This window comes from Ictalurus furcatus, chromosome 18 (assembly GCF_023375685.1).
Source record: "Ictalurus furcatus strain D&B chromosome 18, Billie_1.0, whole genome shotgun sequence".
Classification (NCBI taxonomy): Eukaryota; Metazoa; Chordata; class Actinopteri; order Siluriformes; family Ictaluridae; genus Ictalurus; species Ictalurus furcatus.
Window position 1 is genome coordinate 8,762,501 of NC_071272.1, and position 20,977 is coordinate 8,783,477.

Below are 20,977 nucleotides of genomic sequence, written 5' to 3' on the forward strand. Positions count from 1 at the left end.
TAGCAAGAAGATAAAAAGAAATGCCATACAGGAGAAAAAAGAATAACAGTAGAGTAGAAAGAGAGAGAAATAAAACGAGAGGAAAAACACACGGAATATGTAATACAGCGACCCGGAATTAAACGAATTAAAGCTGAAATACCAAACCTAACACTCTCCACCATTAACACCGACACTCTGCACCATTAACACTCTCCACCATTAACACCGACACTCTCCACCATTAACAATCTCCACCGTTAACATTAACACTCTCCACCATTAACACTCTCCACCATTAACACTCTCCACCATTAACACCGACACTCTCCACCATTAACACTCTCCACCATTAACACCGACACTCTGCACCATTAACACTCTCCACCATTAACACCGACACTCTCCACCATTAACAATCTCCACCGTTAACATTAACACTCTCCACCATTAACACTCTCCACCATTAACACTCTCCACCATTAACACTCTCCACCATTAACACCGACACTCTCCACCATTAACACTCTCCACCATTAACACTCTCCACCATTAACACTCTCCACCATTAACACCGACACTCTCCACCATTAACACTCTCCACCATTAACACTCTCCACCATTAACACCGACACTCTCCACCATTAACACTCTCCACCATTAACACTCTCCACCATTAACACTCTCCACCATTAACACTCTCCACCATTAACACTCTCCACCATTAACACTCTCCACCATTAACACCGACACTCTCCACCATTAACACTCTCCACCATTAACACTCTCCACCATTAACACTCTCCACCATTAACACCGACACTCTCCACCATTAACACTCTCCACCATTAACACTCTCCACCATTAACACTCTCCACCATTAACACTCTCCACCATTAACAATCTCCACCGTTAACATTAACACTCTCCACCATTAACACTCTCCACCATTAACACTCTCCACCATTAACACCGACACTCTCCACCATTAACACTCTCCACCATTAACACTCTCCACCATTAACACTCTCCACCATTAACACCGACACTCTCCACCATTAACACTCTCCACCATTAACACTCTCCACCATTAACACTCTCCACCATTAACACCGACACTCTCCACCATTAACACTCTCCACCATTAACACTCTCCACCATTAACACTCTCCACCATTAACACCGACACTCTCCACCATTAACACTCTCCACCATTAACACTCTCCACCATTAACACTCTCCACCATTAACACTCTCCACCATTAACACCGACACTCTCCACCATTAACAATCTCCACCGTTAACATTAACACTCTCCACCATTAACACTCTCCACCATTAACACTCTCCACCATTAACACCGACACTCTCCACCATTAACACTCTCCACCATTAACACTCTCCACCATTAACACCGACACTCTCCACCATTAACACTCTCCACCATTAACACCGACACTCTCCACCATTAACACTCTCCACCATTAACACTCTCCACCATTAACACCGACACTCTCCACCATTAACACTCTCCACCATTAACACTCTCCACCATTAACACTCTCCACCATTAACACCGACACTCTCCACCATTAACACTCTCCGCCATTAACACCGACACTCTCCACCATTAACACTCTCCACCATTAACACCGACACTCTCCACCATTAACACTCTCCACCATTAACACTCTCCACCATTAACACTCTCCACCATTAACACCGACACTCTCCACCATTAACAATCTCCACCATTAACACTCTCCACCATTAACACCGACACTCTCCACCATTAACACTCTCCACCATTAACACCGACACTCTCCACCATTAACACTCTCCACCATTAACAATCTCCACCATTAACAATCTCCACCATTAACACTGACACTCTCCACCATTAACAATCTCCACCGTTAACATTAACACTCTCCACCATTGACACCGACACCATAGACACCGACACTCTCCACCATTGACACCGACACTCTCCACCACTGACACTCTCCACCATTGACACCGACACTCTCCACCATTGATACCGACACTCTCCACCAGTAACGCTGTCCGCCATTGACGCTCTCCATCATTGACACTCTCCACCATTGACACCGACACTCTCCACCATTGATACCGACACTCTCCACCATTAACGCTGTCCGCCATTGACACTCTCCACCATTAACACTCTCCACCATTGACACCGACACTCTCCACCATTGATACCGACACTCTCCACCATTAACGCTGTCCGCCATTGACACTCTCCACCATTAACACTCTCCACCATTGACACCGACACTCTCCGCCATTGACACTCTCCGCCATTGACACCCTCCGCCATTGACACCCTCCGCCATTGACACCGACACTCTCCACCATTGACACCGACACTCTCCACCATTGACACCGACACTCTCCACCATTAACAATCTCCACCATTAACACTCCCCACCGTTAACACCGACACTCTCCACCGTTAACAACGACACTCTCCACCATTAACAATCTCCACCGTTAACATTAACACTCTCCACCACTGACACTCTCCACCATTGACACCGACACCATTGACACCGACACCATTGACACCGACACCATTGACACCGACACTCTCCACCATTAACACTCTCCACCATTGACACCGACGCTCTCCACCAATGACACCGACGCTCTCCGCCATTGACGCTCTCCGCCATTGACGCTCTCCGCCATTGACGCTCTCCGCCATTGACACCGACACTCTCCACCATTGACACCGACACTCTCCACCATTGACACCGACACTCTCCACCATTGACACTCTCCACCATTAACACCGACACTCTCCACCATTAACAATCTCCACCATTAACACTCTCCACCATTAACACTGACACTCTCCACCATTAACAATCTCCACCGTTAACATTAACACTCTCCACCATTAACACTCTGCACCATTGACACCGACACTCTCCGCCATTGACACCGACACTCTCCGCCATTGACGCTCTCCGCCACCGACGCTCTCCGCCACCGACACTCTCCACCACCGACACCGACACTCTCCACCACCGACACCGACACTCTCCACCATTGACACTCTCCACCACTGACACTCTCCACCACTGACACTCTCCACCACTGACACCGACACCATTGACACCGACACCACTGACACAGACACCATTGACACCGACACTCTCCACCATTAACACTCTCCACCATTGACACCGACACTCTCCACCATTGACACCGACACTCTCCACCATTAACACTCTCCACCATTAACACCGACACTCTCCACCATTAACAATCTCCACCGTTAACATTAACACTCTCCACCATTGACACTCTCCACCATTGACACCGACACCATTGACACCGACACTCTCCGCCATTGACACTCTCCGCCATTGACACTCTCCGCCATTGACACTCTCCGCCATTGACACCGACACTCTCCACCATTGACGCTCTCCGCCGTTGACACCGACGCTCTCCGCCGTTGACACCGACACTCTCCACCGTTGACACCGACACCATTGACACCGACACTCTCCACCATTAACACTCTCCACCATTGACACCGACACTCTCCACCATTAACACTCTCCACCATTGACACCGACGCTCTCCACCATTGACACCGACGCTCTCCACCATTGACACCGACGCTCTCCACCATTGACACCGACGCTCTCCACCATTAACACTCTCCACCATTGATACCGACACTCTCCGCCATTGACGCTCTCCGCCATTGACACTCTCCACCATTGACACTCTCCACCATTGACACTCTCCACCATTGACACCGACACTCTCCACCATTAACACTCTCCACCATTGACACCGACGCTCTCCACCATTGACACCGACACTCTCCGCCATTGACGCTCTCCGCCATTGACGCTCTCCGCCACTGACACCGACACTCTCCACCACTGACACCGACACTCTCCACCACTGACACCGACACTCTCCACCATTGACACCGACACCACTGACACCGACACCACTGACACCGACACCACTGACACCGACACCAGACACCGACACTCTCCACCATTAACACTCTCCACCATTGACACCGACACTCTCCACCATTAACACTCTCCACCATTGACACCGACACTCTCCACCATTGACACCGACACTCTCCACCATTGACACTCTCCACCATTAACACCGACACTCTCCACCATTAACAATCTCCACCGTTAACATTAACACTCTCCACCATTGACACCGACACTCTCCGCCATTGACACTCTCCGCCATTGACACTCTCCGCCATTGACACCGACACTCTCCGCCATTGACGCTCTCCGCCGTTGACACCGACGCTCTCCGCCGTTGACACCGACACTCTCCGCCGTTGACACCGACGCTCTCCACCGTTGACACCGACACTCTCCACCGTTGACACCGACACCATTGACACCGACACTCTCCACCATTAACACTCTCCACCATTGACACCGACGCTCTCCACCATTGACACCGACACCCTCCGCCATTGACACCGACACTCTCCGCCATTGACACCGACACTCTCCACCATTAACACTCTCCACCACTGACACCGACACTCTCCACCATAGACACCGACACTCTCCACCATAGACACCGACACTCTCCACCATAGACACCGACACTCTCCACCATAGACACCGACACTCTCCACCATAGACACCGACACTCTCCACCATTAACACTCTCCACCGTTAACACCGACACTCTCCACCATTAACAATCTCCACCGTTAACATTAACACTCTCCACCATTGACACCGACACCATTGACACCGACACCATTGACACCGACACCATTGACACCGACACCATTGACACCGACACCATTGACACCGACACTCTCCACCATTAACACTCTCCACCATTGACACCGACATTCTCCACCATTGACACCGACACTCTCCACCATTGACACTCTCCACCATTGACACCGACACTCTCCACCATTAACAATCTCCACCGTTAACATTAACACTCTCCACCATTGACACCGACACCATTGACACCGACACTCTCCGCCATTGACACTCTCCGCCATTGACACTCTCCGCCATTGACACTCTCCGCCATTGACACTCTCCGCCATTGACACCGACACTCTCCGCCATTGACACCGACACTCTCCACCATTGACGCTCTCCGCCATTGACGCTCTCCGCCATTGACGCTCTCCGCCATTGACGCCCTCCACCATTGACGCCCTCCGCCATTGACACCGACGCTCTCCACCGTTGACGCTCTCCGCCGTTGACACCGACGCTCTCCGCCGTTGACACCGACGCTCTCCGCCGTTGACACCGACGCTCTCCACCGTTGACACCGACACTCTCCACCGTTGACACCGACACTCTCCGCCATTGACACTCTCCGCCATTGACACTCTCCGCCATTGACACTCTCCGCCATTGACACTCTCCGCCATTGACACCGACACTCTCCGCCATTGACACCGACACTCTCCGCCATTGACACCGACACTCTCCACCATTAACAATCTCCACCATTAACACTCTCCACCATTAACACTCTCCACCATTAACACCGACACTCTCCACCATTAACACTCTCCACCGTTAACACCGACACTCTCCACCATTAACAATCTCCACCGTTAACATTAACACTCTCCACCATTGACACCGACGCTCTCCGCCATTAACACTCTCCACCATTAACAATCTCCACCGTTAACATTAACACTCTCCACCATTGACACCGACGCCATTGACACCGACGCCATTGACACCGACGCCATTGACACCGACGCTCTCCGCCATTAACACTCTCCACCATTAACAATCTCCACCGTTAACATTAACACTCTCCACCATTGACACCGACGCCATTGACACCGACGCCATTGACACCGACGCTCCCCGCCATTGACGCCGACACTCTCCACCACTGACACCGACCCTCTCCACCACTGACCCTCTCCACCACTGACACCGACACTCTCCACCATTAACCCTCTCCACCATTAACACTCTCCACCATTGATACCGACACTCTCCACCATTAACGCTCTCCGCTATTGACACTCTCCACCATTGATACCGACACTCTCCACCATTGATACCGACACTCTCCACCATTAACGCTCTCCACCATTAACACTCTCCACCATTGACCCCGACACTCTCCACCATTGATACCGACACTCTCCACCATTAACGCTCTCCGCCATTGACACTCTCCACCATTGATACCGACACTCTCCACCATTGATACCGACACTCTCCACCATTAACGCTCTCCGCCATTGACGCTCTCCACCATTGACACCGACACTCTCCACCATTGACATCGACACTCTCCACCACTGACACCGACACTCTCCACCATTAACACTCTCCACCGTTAACACCGACACTCTCCACCATTAACAATCTCCACCGTTAACACCGACACTCTCCACCATTGACACTCTCCACCATTGACACTCTCCACCATTGACACCGACACTCTCCACCATTGACACCGACACTCTCCACCATTGACACTCTCCACCATTAACACTCTCCACCATTAACACTCTCCACCATTGACACCGACACTCTCCACCATTGACACCGACACTCTCCACCATTGACACTGACACCATTAACACTCTCCACCATTAACACCGACACACTCCACCATTAACACTCTCCACCATTAACACTCTCCACCATTAACACTCTCCACCATTAACACTCTCCACCATTAACACTCTCCACCATTAACACCGAGACTCTCCACCATTAACACAGACACGCTCCACCATTGACATGCTCCACCACTGACACCGACACTCTCCACCATTAACATTCTCCACCATTAACACCGACACTCTCCACCATTAACATTCTCCACCATTAACACCGACACTCTCCACCATTAACATTCTCCACCATTAACACCGACACTCTCCACCATTAACAATCTCCACCATTAACACCGACAGTCTCCACCATTAACACCGACACTCTCCACCATTGACACTCTCCACCACTGACACTCTCCACCACTGACCATCTCCACCACTGACCCTCTCCACCACTGACACCGACACTCTCCACCATTAACCCTCTCCACAATTAACACTCTCCACCATTGACCCCGACACTCTCCACCATTGATACCGACACTCTCCACCATTGACACTTTCCACCATTGATACCGACACTCTCCACCATTGATACCGACACTCTCCACCATTAACGCTCTCCACCATTAACACTCTCCACCATTGATACCGACACTCTCCACCATTGATACCGACACTCTCCACCATTAACACTCTCCACCATTGACACCGACACTCTCCACCATTGACACCGACACTCTCCACCATTGACACCGACACTCTCCACCATTGACACCGACACTCTCCACCATTGACACCGACACTCTCCACCATTGACACCGACGCTCTCCACCATTGACACCGACGCTCTCCACCATTGATACCGACGCTCTCCGCCATTCACGCTCTCCGCCATTCACGCTCTCCGCCATTCACGCTCTCCGCCATTCACGCTCTCCGCCATTCACGCTCTCCACCATTGACACCGACACTCTCCACCATTGACACCGACACTCTCCACCACTGACACCGACACTCTCCACCATTAACAATCTCCACCATTAACACTCTCCACCATTAACACCGACACTCTCCACCATTAACAATCTCCACCGTTAACACCGACACTCTCCACCATTGACACTCTCCACCATTAACACAGACACGCTCCACCATTGACACAGACACGCTCCACCATTGACACGCTCCACCATTGACACGCTCCACCATTGACACGCTCCACCATTGACAATCTCCAACCGACAATCTCCACCATTAACACCGACACTCTCCACCATTAACATTCTCCACCATTAACACCGACACTCTCCACCATTAACAATCTCCACCATTAACACCGACAGTCTCCACCATTAACACCGACAGTCTCCACCATTAACACCAACACTCTCCACCATTAACACAGACACTCTCCACCATTAACACAGACACTCTCCACCATTGACATGCTCCACCATTGACACGCTCCACCATTGACACCACCATTGACAATCTCCACCATTAACACCGACACTCTCCACCATTAACATTCTCCACCATTAACACCGACACTCTCCACCATTAACAATCTCCACCATTAACACCGACACTCTCCACCATTGACACTCTCCACCATTGACACTCTCCACCATTGACACTCTCCACCATTGACACTGACACTCTCCACCATTAACAATGTCCACCATTAACACTCTCCACCATTAACACAGACACTCTCCACCATTAACACCGACACCATTAACACCGCCACTCTCCACCCTTAACACCGACACTCTCCTCCATTAACACTGACACTCTCCTCCATTAACACTGACACTCATGTTAATTATGTGAATATTCGTGTTAATAATGTTAAAGTTAATGCTCGTAGTCATTGTCCTGAGCGCTCCACCTCTCAACCAAACGCCCTCTGAACACTTCTGAGAAACTTTTTTTTATTTTTAAGTAGAACTCAACATCAGCGCTGTGGTCGGAGACGCCTCCACCTCCTTGTTACTAATCTGTGTGCCTGAAATACCCTTAAAACTTCACCTTGCTGTGACTGTCGCCCTGTTTGGATCAACTCCAAAATCTAATCAGAAAAACAGAGGAACAGTGACGAAAGAGAGAGATGAAGAAATAACGGAAGAAACAGGAAGTGCACTTGGAGGGGTATAAAGGAAACGATGAGACGGGGGTTTTTGGGGGTGAAGTCCCTCAGAGTATATGAAGGAAACCTGTGAAGTGGGTTTAAAGCTGTTTATACTCGGAGTGTTTAGTGCGCATCAGCAGTGCGGTGTGTTCAGGAAAGTTCATTCCCACAATCCTTCACTTCACATCCTGAGTCAGGGCTTTAACCAGAAACCAGCCGGAGGGGAAATTCCACATTCCACCATCACCGAGCTGACCCGGGGTCTGGAGCTCCACTCTCCCTTTATATTAATATACACTGTCTGTGTGTGTGTCTGTGTGTGATGGAGCGGAGTTCCTGTTCCCAACCTGAAGTTGATAATTTTCCTCTAACAGCACGTCCCCGAGTGTTTTATTCCTCTCACACCGCAGCAACTTACCAACACCTACAATCTTTAATTTATTAAAGAATGGTGCATTTATACTTTTAACCATTTATTGTTACATTTAATGTTCATTTGTTAGTTCCTGTTGTTGCGTACGTTAGAGAGAGACAGAAAATGTAGGAGATAAAGTCTGATAAATAAACACAGACAAGATCAGTGACCCTGTGTGTGCTCTTCAAACCACTTCCAGATGTCAACACACACACACACCTCCAAGTCTGTTGTGCTGTACATGTGTGTTTACACTGAGACTCAGTGACATGTAGTGCAACATTAATATCAAGATGATGCTTTAGAAATAATTCAACCCCAATTCCAAAAAATTTGGGACCCTGTGTAGAATGTAAATAAAAACGGAATGCAATGATTTGCAAATCTCATAAACGTGTATGTTGATCACAATAGAACATAGAAAACATATCAAATGTTTAAACTGAGGAAAATGTAATGTTTTAAGGAAAAAATAAGGTCATATTGAATTCGATAGCCGCAACACGTCTCAAAAAAGAGGAACATTTTGTAATTAATTAGGTTAATTGGGAACAGGTCAGTAAGATGATTGGTATAAAAAGAGGATCTTAGAGCAGCGGAGTCTCTCAGAAGTCAAGATGGGATGGAATCTGGATGGAAACAGATGTTGCTCTAAAACCTGTATATACATCTTTCAGCATTGATGATGCCTTTCCAGATGTGCAAGCCGCCCATTCCATAGAAATTAATGCACCTCCATACCATCAGAGACGCAGATGTTTGAGATTTGCAAATCACTGCATTCTGTTTTATGTAAATTTAACAGTGTCCCAACTTTTTTGGAATTGGGGTTGTAATAATGATAATAGTAATTACAACAACAACTCATACAAATGACATGAAATCAGTTAAGTTCAACAGTTCAGATAATTTTACAGAAGGATTTAGTCAGATGATGAGGTGATGAGTCAGCAGGAAGGAAGTGGCACAGCTCGGCTTCTACAAACGATAAATTTAGACGTCTGGAAACATGGTGAAAGGGAAGTGAAATAAGTGACTTAATACTTTCTGGAAATTTTTTTTTTTTTTTTTTTTTTTTTTTAACACTTTCATTTTATTTGACAGAAATAGTAGTTCTGTTTAAATGCAGCCTGATAATCTGAAGGATCTGACAGATCAAAAACACTGATGTTCATACCTATCTGAATACAACATCAAGCACCTTCGGTTATTAAAAACGATTTATATATCTGATTGAAAAATGTGTCGATTGCAAGAGATTTGGCTCTTATTTTGTTCATTAGTATGGGAAATTCTGATTTGAAACTTCAATAAACAGCCATAATCAGGCACACTGAACTGAACTGATAAAACACTGCCAGTTTAGGGAAAAAATGGCAGTGTCATTTAGGAGCCGAAAGAGTCGACTTTTATTAGTGAGTCGAGTCAAATGATATGATTCACTAAAAAAAAAAAAAAAAAAAAAAAAAGCTGGAATTCCCATCACTTGCTCAAACGGAAAATCTGGAAATCAGACCACCACTCCGTGCTGTGACGCAAGCAACCATGTGACATTTTGGCCAATCACAGACAAGGGGAGGTAACAACTAACGCGAAAGATCCGCTCATGCTTTAAAAAGGTGGCCGACGACGAAAGCCATGATGTCATGATGCCTCATGATTCTTACATAGAAGGAACAGAATCCTGAAATCTCATTCATGAATTATAAATAAACTGAAAGAAATCAAACGTACCTGGAAGAAAGGGGATGATTCTGCGTTTTGGATCCTTCTGTCCTCCTTCCACAGGGAACTTATCCAGAAGCTCCATCTAAAAACAGGAATAAGAACACAAAGTTTAACAAACTCTACAGGAACACAATTCACTCAGAAGTTCTAGTTCTTTTCTGTCCTGCGGTTATTCGGTGGAACATTTCCGCTCTGTATATATGAAATATACGTATGTGTGTATATAATTATATTATATATATATATGTATTTCTCATATATATATTATATACACACATACACACACACACACACACATTATATATATATATATATATATATATATATATATATATATTATATATATATATATATATATATATATATATATATATATATATATATATATATATACACACACACACACACACACACACACACACACATATATAGATTTTTTTTAAAAAAAATTTCATTTAATAACGCATTTCACAGGCAGCAGTAAAGTGTGGCTGGGACGATAATGGTGTGGGAATGATTTTCAGGGTTTTAGCCTATTAGCTCCAGTGAATATGAATGTGAATGAGAGTGTGAATGTAAATGCAAGTGTGAACGTGAATGTAAATACGAGTGTAAATGTGAGCGCGAGTGTAAATGACAGTGTGAATGTAAATACGAGTGTGAATGTAAATGAGAGTGCGAATGAGAGTGTGAATGTAAATACGAGTGTAAATGTGAGTGTGAGTGTAAATGACAGTGTGAATGTAAATACGAGTGTGAATGTAAATGCAGGTATGAATGTGAGCGTGAATGTAAATGCGAGTGTGAATGTGAACGTAAATGCAAATGTGAACGTGATTGCGAGTGTAAATGAGAGTGTGAACGTAAATATGAGCATGAATGTAAATGCGAGTATGAATGTGAGCGTGAATGTAAATGCGAGTATGAACGTGAACGTAAATGCAAGTGTGAATGCGATTGCGAGTGTAAATGAAAAGTGTGAATGCGAGTGTGAATGCTGCAGGACACAAACACTGGATAACTGTAGGCTGATTTGCTCGTCTGTCGTTTTACTGAGGCTGATCTTTCGGCATATCAAGGCAGCTGTTTAATCGTGTAGAAGCGATTCAATCTTTAAATCGCACGAGCGTACTCTTTTCCATTTTTTCCCCTTTTCTTTGAGACAGAAATTTCCTTTTCTTCTCGTCAGCATCCTCTCGCTCTCACAGCTCTTTACAGAGAAAATAAAGTCTGCGTCGGGAACGAGGGCAAGAAACAAACAAAACAAACCTCAGAACCTGACTCTGAGCATCACGCTTCCATCTAAATGTTTCTTACTCACATGTTCAAGAAGTCAGAAGTGTGTGTGTGCGTGTTTCCTTTACACTGGATTGTTGTCTTTTAAAGAGAAGCAACATGATGATGACGACATCACTAAAACCTCATGCCCTCATGAGTCACGAAGAGACCGGCACACACACACACACCCCTTTTGCATGCGATTTAAACACAACCCTGTTATTCTGTAAAGCAGTCTGAAATCATCATTCTCGTGATTCTCACTGAATCGCTAAACAGGAAGTGCTTCATCATCATTTTTGCATCATGCAGGAAAAACATCTGCACATCTGGATTTGATTGCAGCTGCACACCACAACGCTGCTGCTTTTACAGCTTTACGTTACACACCTCCACCAGCTTTCTGCTGAATTTAAAATTTATTCCATTTATTCACCAGCTTTTCTCCAAATTGACTGAAGCGAGTCCAAGCACAGAGCATTAACCGCCCCGTGTATGTACTGTTACAGGAAAATCATCAACGACAGGATGTGTGACGAAGCGGAGATACTGTTACCACCCTGAAGCATCACGTCCGAGTGTTTTATTCCTCCTACACCACAGTGATTTGACAACAATTACAAGTTTTATAAAAAGACAGAAAAAACCCCACACCATGATTTTTATCCATTTACTGTTACATGTACTGTTCGTTCCTTTTATCATTCCCTCACCAACCTCTCTTTTTTACTCTCTCTTGAAATTAATAAGACAAAAAAAAATACAAGTCACGTTCATCACGTTACCGTATTTCCTTCAGGACGTGCATGTTACATCTTTTCTTTTACCTACTCTTACTCTCTTATTTTTATCTGATTTTATTTCTCTTTATTTTATAATGCCTCTTAAATGCATTACAGTGCGTATAAAGCAGGTTTGTAAAGGAAACAATATGGGATAGGGATCCGCCTCTACTTTAAACCGACTAACGCGTGGAGAAACAGCTTCATGTTCTCCTTGTGCTTTTCCAGGAGATGATGAACGACAGGGTCACGACCTCTCCTCCACCTCCTCCTCCTTGTACACTCCCTCCAGTCTCCAGCTCTTTGTTTTATGGCTCCTGGATCCGAGCGCGCCGGTTTTAGCCAGGAGTCCAGCTCGAGGTCTTCAGAGAGCTTTCGCTCAGCTTTCGCTCTCCTACTTCTGCTGTTGTTTCTTTTTCAAAAAAACTCCTCCTTAGCACGGCCATTTGGTTTACACGGTGCTGATTCAGCGCATAGCTGGGAGACAGTAAACACTCGTCTGAAACGCGTTTGCACATGTTTCCCTCTGCCAGGGTTCAGTGTTTCACAGCACCGACATGGACTCAGGTCCAAAAGTTGGCGTACGGATAAAAGAGAAGAAGCAAGAAGCGGTGCTGGAGACACAAGGAACAAACAAAATAACATCCCAGAGATCAGCCAACGACTCCATGTTCATATTAATGAGAAACCGCAAAGAAGCGTAAACTCCTGAAGATGCGGGAAAATTAAAGTTACAGCTTTAACCCTCTGACACTGGAGACTCCTTCCATAAACATTACATAAAGATCTCCTTACTTCAGTTCACTTCACTTGGTAAATAAGACTTCTTAAAATCCATTCATTATTAAGCTTAGATTGCAATTAATTGATTTAAATAATAATAATAAGAATTAAATGAATAAATTGTTCATCGTTAATGATTAGTTTTAATGATAATTTATGAATACAATTGTATTATTAGTCTATGTAAGGTTTTATATTTTACTGTAAATTAAATTAGAAGACAGCAAATTGTTTATTATTGCTGTTTATTTATTTTTCAGGATTAAATTTCATCCCTATTTCTGATTTCAATATCTTGTTTTTTTTCCAAAGGGAAACCTTCTGGCATTCTTTAAAATAAATAAATAAATAAAAAATAAAATAAAAGTCAGCCATTACAGAACTATGCACATGATCGTCCAAGAGTCCGACGTCCAAATAGCTCCAAACAAATCATTTCCAGGATTTTTTTTTCCTACCCTCGCCATGGAAACGTGCCGTTATTACCATGACGACACTTTCCCCATGTGAGCGGTCTGATCTGTCGTTTATTAAAAACAAAATGAAATCAGATGAAATGGTCTGATCTGAACTCTTCAGAGTATTTCCATGTGTAGATATATCACATATCATACACATCAGAGTGTGTGTGTGTGTGTTGCAAGATGGCTTTTCCATGTGCCCTAGAAAATGGCCACCATCTGAAACAAGCGTGTGTGTTCGTGTGTGGAATTCACGGTTCCCCAGATCTGAGGTGAGGAACGGCTTCCTGACAGACGTGAAAGATCACGAAACCAGGAGAAGATGGGATTCTTGGAAAGGATCCAGAGTGGCGCTTACTTTCTGCCCAGATTTGTTTCCTTCCACCTCTGGCATTTGGTGTTTGTGTGGAGAAACGGTGCAGCGGTGAGTCAGTGAGTCGAGCTGCAGTAAATTATGTCAGTGTGCGACCAAAGCGACGGAGTGACCTTTCCAGAGCGCCGGCATGGGCGGAGTTTATGCAGATACTTATCAGGAGACACCCCCCCCCAGCACTTCACCCTACCCCACCCCCCACTTACAACCTTGATAACCTTTTCTAGATGCTCAGAATCTGTCAACCAAGTTATCGTACAAGTGGGACGTAGTTATTAATAATAAATATTAAAGTTAATAAATAATTAAATGTTACTTCAAATATTAAAACAATATTTTAGCATTATAACGATATTATAGCAGTATCATGATAAATTATGTCACAATATTCAACATTTTCTGAGATATCATAATAATATTTCATTATAAGCCTTTATAAACCCTGGAAGCAAACTGGGAATTTTTTTTTTACTGTTCTGAATATTTAGAATTATAATGCTTATAAAAAAAATTTTTAAAGTACAGATTGCTTGCAAACTTTTCTAGACATCATCCAAATATTATTACTGTAATTTGTAAGGTTTATTTTAAAGAAACGCAGCACGACTGTTTTGTTAGGAAACCTGTAAACATATCACGACGCATATGTTTATTGTAGAAACGTCTTAGAAATGAAATAGTGATAGATTTTATTCTTATCGCCCAGCCATGCTTTAGACAAATTTACTAAATAAATAATTCAAAACACAGATTCAGTGCACCCACACAGCACTGTTTTAACTCATTCTTATAACATCTGTTTAATTTTTGTTTATATTTTTTTAAACAATTTTTTTAAGTAAGATGCAGCCACCACTAGGGGGAGCTAGAGCACCAAAAAAACCACCCGTCCTTGATTCCTCAACCTCACCCCCCCCTTAGATCACGATTGTGTTTATATGTTCATTTGTTCGTTCGGTGAATCGTTTGTTCCTTCTGTAGTTCGTTCACTCAATCAGGAAACTTCCCGATGTAATTCCTTCCTAATTAATATTTGCTTGGCGGAATTGAGTAACGAAGAGACAAGAGGGTTCTAGATCACGTAGGGCTGGATGATATGACAAAAATATCATATCACAATACTTCAGGACAATTCGATGAGACACTATGCGTATCTCGATATATAATTCAGCTAACAAACTGTCTGCAAAACAGTAGTCAAATAAATAAAAACACGTCTCCATACCAACGATATCTCGGAAAAGTGTATCGTGTAATCATTTATCATGATATGGATATTATATCGATATATTGCCCAGCCCTAAGATCATCATTATATATATATAATTATTTATATTTATTCATTTAGCAGACGCTTTTATCCAAAGTGACTTACAAATGAGAAAAATACAAGCAAAGCCATATAACAAGCAGAGAACACCACAAGTAGTGTTACCATACAAGATACATTAATTGAATTCCAGAAGAAGCAAAGTGCGCAGAGTAGAGGTGTAAGTGCAAATTTTTTTTTTTTAATGAGTTGCTTAGGTGTTCAAGGAAGAGGTGGGTCTTTAGCTGTTTTTTGAAGATGGTGAGAGATTCTGTTGTCCGGATTGAGGTTGGAAGTTCATTCCACCACTGAGGAACAGTTAGTTTGAAGGTTCTTGAAAGGGACCTTGAGCCACACTGAGTGGGAACTACTAAACGTCGGTCGCTAATCGATCGCAGATTGCGTGAGGGAACGTAAGCCTTCAGGAGAGAGTTGAGGTAGGAGGGTGCTGTTCCAGACAAAATTATATTTTATACACACTTCTTCCTATGTGGAGGTTTTTTTCCCCCGTGGAATCGAAGAGGTCTTTCATTCTGATGGTATGACAAACAAGATGCCTGTGCTTTGGTTCCAGGACGTCTGTAACGGAGCCATGGGTCGGTCCTTTTAGGGCTGTAGTACTGCAATAGCTTTTGAGCACATTTCAGAGGAAGGAAACCTTCTTGTAAATATTCTACAACGTTTGGGGGGGAAACCCGCTTCACTCTCGCGTCCTCCTCATTAAACACTTCCGAGTCGAAGACTGCTTATTTAAAACACTAACGTTAAAGTGTTTTAAAACTAGAACCATACAAGGAAGTGAAGAACCCGGTTTCCTAAGCGTGTAGACAGGAAGGAGAAGTAAACGTACCTGCAGATCAAAGAATTTGCTGTAACGCCTGAAGATGATCTCAGTGCTGCTGTCAGACCACCACACCTTAATGATGTAAACCTACAGAAAATAAAGAAAAAATAACTGCAAATCAGAGCATTTTACACACACACACACAGGTTCAATCTTTCATTCATTCCTTCATTTATCCATTCATTCCTTTGCTCATCTCTTCATTAATTTGTTCGTATGTTCTTTCATTCTTTTGTTTGTTCATTTATTGATTCACTGAATCGTTCGTGTGTTCACTCATTCATTCATTCTTTTCACTGTTCATTCAGTGACTCGTTCATTCGTTCGCTTGTCCGTTCATGATTTCATTTGTCTGTACGGTCGTTTTCATTCTGTTATTCGTTCATTCACTGAATCGTTCATTAATGAACTCATTTGTTCTTTTACTCTTTCATTCATCTGTCCATTGTTCATTCATTTGTTCATTCACTGAATCGTTAGTTTGTTCGTTCAATTGTTCATTTATTCCTTCATTTACTGATTAGCCCCTTTGTTCATTCGTTTGTTCCTTCTTTCTTTGTTTTACTAATTTCTTTCTTGCGGTTTCTTGGTCATGTGACAAAGCTGTGATGTGATTTCTTCATCTTATTAATGGTGGCGACTTTATAGCTGCTGTAACATACAGCGAGAGCAGGAACTAGCTCACAGGAAGTATGCTGTGATGCGAGAGGAGTAAAACACTCAGGGATGTGCTGTTAGAGGTAAATAAATCAACCTCAGGGTGGGAAGAGAGTTTCTCTACGTCACGTTTCTCAGCTTTGAGATGTAAGAACATGGAGAATGTTAAGGGTTGAGTGTAAATCAGGGCTGAGTCGTGTTCAGTATAAATCAGGGCTGAGTCGTGCTCAGTATTCAGTGTAAATCAGGGCTGAGTCGTGCTCGGTATTCAGTGTAAATCAGGGCTGTCATGTTCAATGTTCAATGTTCAGTATTCAGTGTAAATCAGGGCTGAGTCGTGCTCGGTATTCAGTGTAAATCAGGGCTGAGTCATGTTCAGTGTTCAGTATTCAGTGTAAATCAGGGCCGAGTTGTGCACAGTATTCAGTGTAAATCAGGGCCGAGTTGTGCACAGTATTCAGTGTAAATCAGGGCCGAGTTGTGCACAGTATTCAGTGTAAATCAGGGCCGAGTCATGTTCAGTCTTCAGTGTTGAGTGTAAATCAGGGCTGAGTCGTGTTCAGTCTTCAGTATTTATAACGTATTAGTATGAATGCACTAATATCAACCTGTGAATGTGGTGTTGTTACACTCAGTGAATAAACAGACAACTGAACTGAGTTTCCCCACTGAGTGCAAAAGTTTGTGCACCCTCACTGTATGACTGACAAAGATATTTTAATATCAGTGAGGCTTCAGCTCTGTGAAACACAGACAAGCAGTGTGACATAAGAGACAGACAAACAGAGACAAACAGGTAGATGTATAAACAAACAGACAAACCAACCGACAGACAGATAGAAAGAGACAGATGGATATATAAACAGGGATAGAAAGACAACCAGAGACAGACAGACAGGCAGACAGAGAAAGATAGACAGATAAAAAAAAACAGGCAGACATCTAAACAAACCGAGCCAGACAGAGAACCAGACAGCTAGAGAGAGACAGATAGAAACAGGGAGACAGATAAACAGAGAGAGACACACACAGAAAGTAAAATGTCTCTGAAACTTTAGGAGGTAAGCCCAGTTCTTAAGATGTTTAAAGAATGACGTCCACTCCTCTGTGTGTGTGTGTGTGTGTGTGTGTGTGTGTGTGTGTGTGAGAGAGAGAGAGAGAGAGAGAGAGAGAGAGAGAGAGAGAGTGTGAGTCACATTTCTGAGATGTTTGTAGGCTGCTGTGGTGATGAACATCCTGTTTCGTGTGTGTACCACCATGAGAACTTCACATCCTCTACAACCCTGGCAGTGTTTGGGTGTGTGTACTTGTTTATGGATGGAGAAATGAAGTGTGGCGATATGAGAGAGAGAAAGAGAGAAAGAGAGAGAGAGATAGACAGACAAGAGATGAAGGATATGGCAGACAGATTAATAGATAGACAGACAGCTTTAACAGAGAGATAGACAGATAGATAAATAGACTGATACACAGACAAAGACAAACAGATATATAGACAACCAGATACAGACAACCAAAAACAAGTGGACAGAGAACATACAGAGAGAGACAGATTGATATAGATAGACAGACCGAAAAAAAAAACAGGCAGACACATAAACTAACAGAGCCAGACAGAGAACCAGACAGACAGCTAGAGAGAAACAGACAGTAACAGGGAGACAGACAACCAAAAACAAGCAGACAGACTACATACAGAAAGAGACAGATTGATACAGACAGACAGACCGAGCTGAAATGAAGCCAAGACTTTAAAAATGACAGACTAAAAGCTGAGATGAGCGAGCCAGATGTGGGCCGGATGTGAATCGGATGTGAGCCGTATGTTTCATTCCCAATTCTAGTTCACCTGTACTGTTAAAAAAAAAAGAAAAGAAAAAGTATTTTGGAGGAATATGAATGTGGGCAAAATCAGAAATGTCTTATTAGTGTAAAACTCTAAAGAGTAGTTTGAGCATGTTAGCATTTAAACAATGAGAATAGAAGTTGCGAAACACTGAAGTTGTCCTAAGACCGCTATGATGTTTTTTTCTAGGTTTAGTGGCAAATGATTCAGGTCAGGACACTGACTCAACAGTGTGGGGCTGAATAATAATAATAATAATAATAATAATAATAATAATAATAACAATAATAAAGAATTCTTTTTAACAATTTGAATGCTGGAATTACTCTAATAAGGAGAAATACTCAGCAACACAACTACACATGGCACAGTACTGCAGAATAAACACGTATAAGTATATAATCAAAGTGTTTCTCTGATAAAGAGAACACATACACGACAGGAAAACGCTGAGTAGATGAAAAGTAGAGTATATGAAGGCTGTTAAACGCGCCAGTGAACGTTTCCTGAAGGAAAGGCTTGTAATCTGATCCGCTGTGTGTGTGTGTGTGTGTGTGTGGAAACTCCTCACAGCTCTTTGTTCACTTTAAAGCCCACAAAAACTCGACTTTTCACACAAAACACACGCAGAAAACCCTACTAAATGTTTAAAAACGGACTCAGTTACACAACACTTACATAATGTTTGCTGGGATTCCTTCTCTTTTGGACATCTTGAACTGTGACATCCTGGACAGTCCGCCGCGGCATGTTGGCGTCTGGAGGAAAAAAATATAATAATAATTATCTACACTGTTTTTATCGATTTTAGGAACAAAAATCACACACAGATCCAAATGTGCATAAGTTTTAGCGGACTGAGGTGTGTCATCCGTCTGAGAGGGAGTGTGTGTGTATATATATGTGTATGTGTGTGTGTGTGTGTGTGTGTGTTGGAAGTCCACGTAAGACTGAACGCAGCGTTTTTCTCCTGAACTTACAGGAGCCTCTCAGAACCGCTGCTTCGCCTTAAAGGGGCCGCGCGCTGTTTCCCCCCATTAATTAAAAACACACACGCGCACAGGAATGACGTCATACGCGACGCAACAGCTACAGGGGCTGCGTCCGAAACCGCATACTTACCTACTGTATAGTATGAGAAAAGCAGTACTCCAGAGGGGTAATACAGTGTGTCCGAATTCTCAGTAGTTGAGAAATACCCGGATGGCAGACTGCTTCCGGTGAGAGTTTGCAGTATGGACACTACGCGAGTCAAAAATTCCCATAATGCAACGGGACTTGTGCGGATAAGCTCAGAAAGAAAGAAAAAACAAAAACGCAGAAGACCGCGTCGACTCTTTTAAAGAATGAAACCTTGGTTAAACGTGACTTTTTAATAATACCCGAATAAACTGTTAACTTGTTTAAGAGTTTTGTGTTTATGATGACGTAAAGGTCACATGACAATGCTAAGATGGCGGCTGTATATCTATCCGGGATTGTGGTCATAATACACACGACACATGTACTAATTAGTACGTACCGTCACAGTTACTGAAATAGAAATACACTGGAATGGCCAATCCTAGCGCAACTAGTGATAACAAGGCAAGATCGCGGGCGCCATCTTGCTCAGTGCTACATGGAGTCCGTAGTTACTGGCAGCATGATGACATGTACCCAAGGAAAAGCCCAAACTGAGCCAAGGGGCACATATAAAGACATTCTGTAATCATTTTGTCCCTCCATTTTCAAATGTTATACATTGTCATGCAAACATTTTTTTTTACAAAATCATATCA

The 20,977-nt window shown here is 43.7% G+C and overlaps 1 protein-coding gene across 3 annotated transcripts in view; it reads right to left on the bottom strand.

Moving 5' to 3' along the window:
- Positions 1-20,239, bottom strand: part of sh3pxd2b (SH3 and PX domains 2B) — a 34,600-nt gene extending 14,361 nt beyond the window's left edge. The window contains exons 1-3 of one of the 3 annotated variants that reach the window (XM_053649605.1): positions 19,875-20,239; positions 16,700-16,780; positions 10,870-10,945 (exon numbers count right to left, since the gene is read on the bottom strand). In XM_053649605.1, the coding sequence (XP_053505580.1) occupies positions 10,870-10,945; positions 16,700-16,780; positions 19,875-19,946 (229 nt within the window). In that variant the 5' untranslated portion in view covers positions 19,947-20,239. The remainder of the gene's footprint in view (positions 1-10,869; positions 10,946-16,699; positions 16,781-19,874) is intronic. The other 2 variants (XM_053649604.1, XM_053649606.1) reach the window with 2 other exon arrangements.
- Positions 20,240-20,977: the final 738 nt, after the last annotated feature.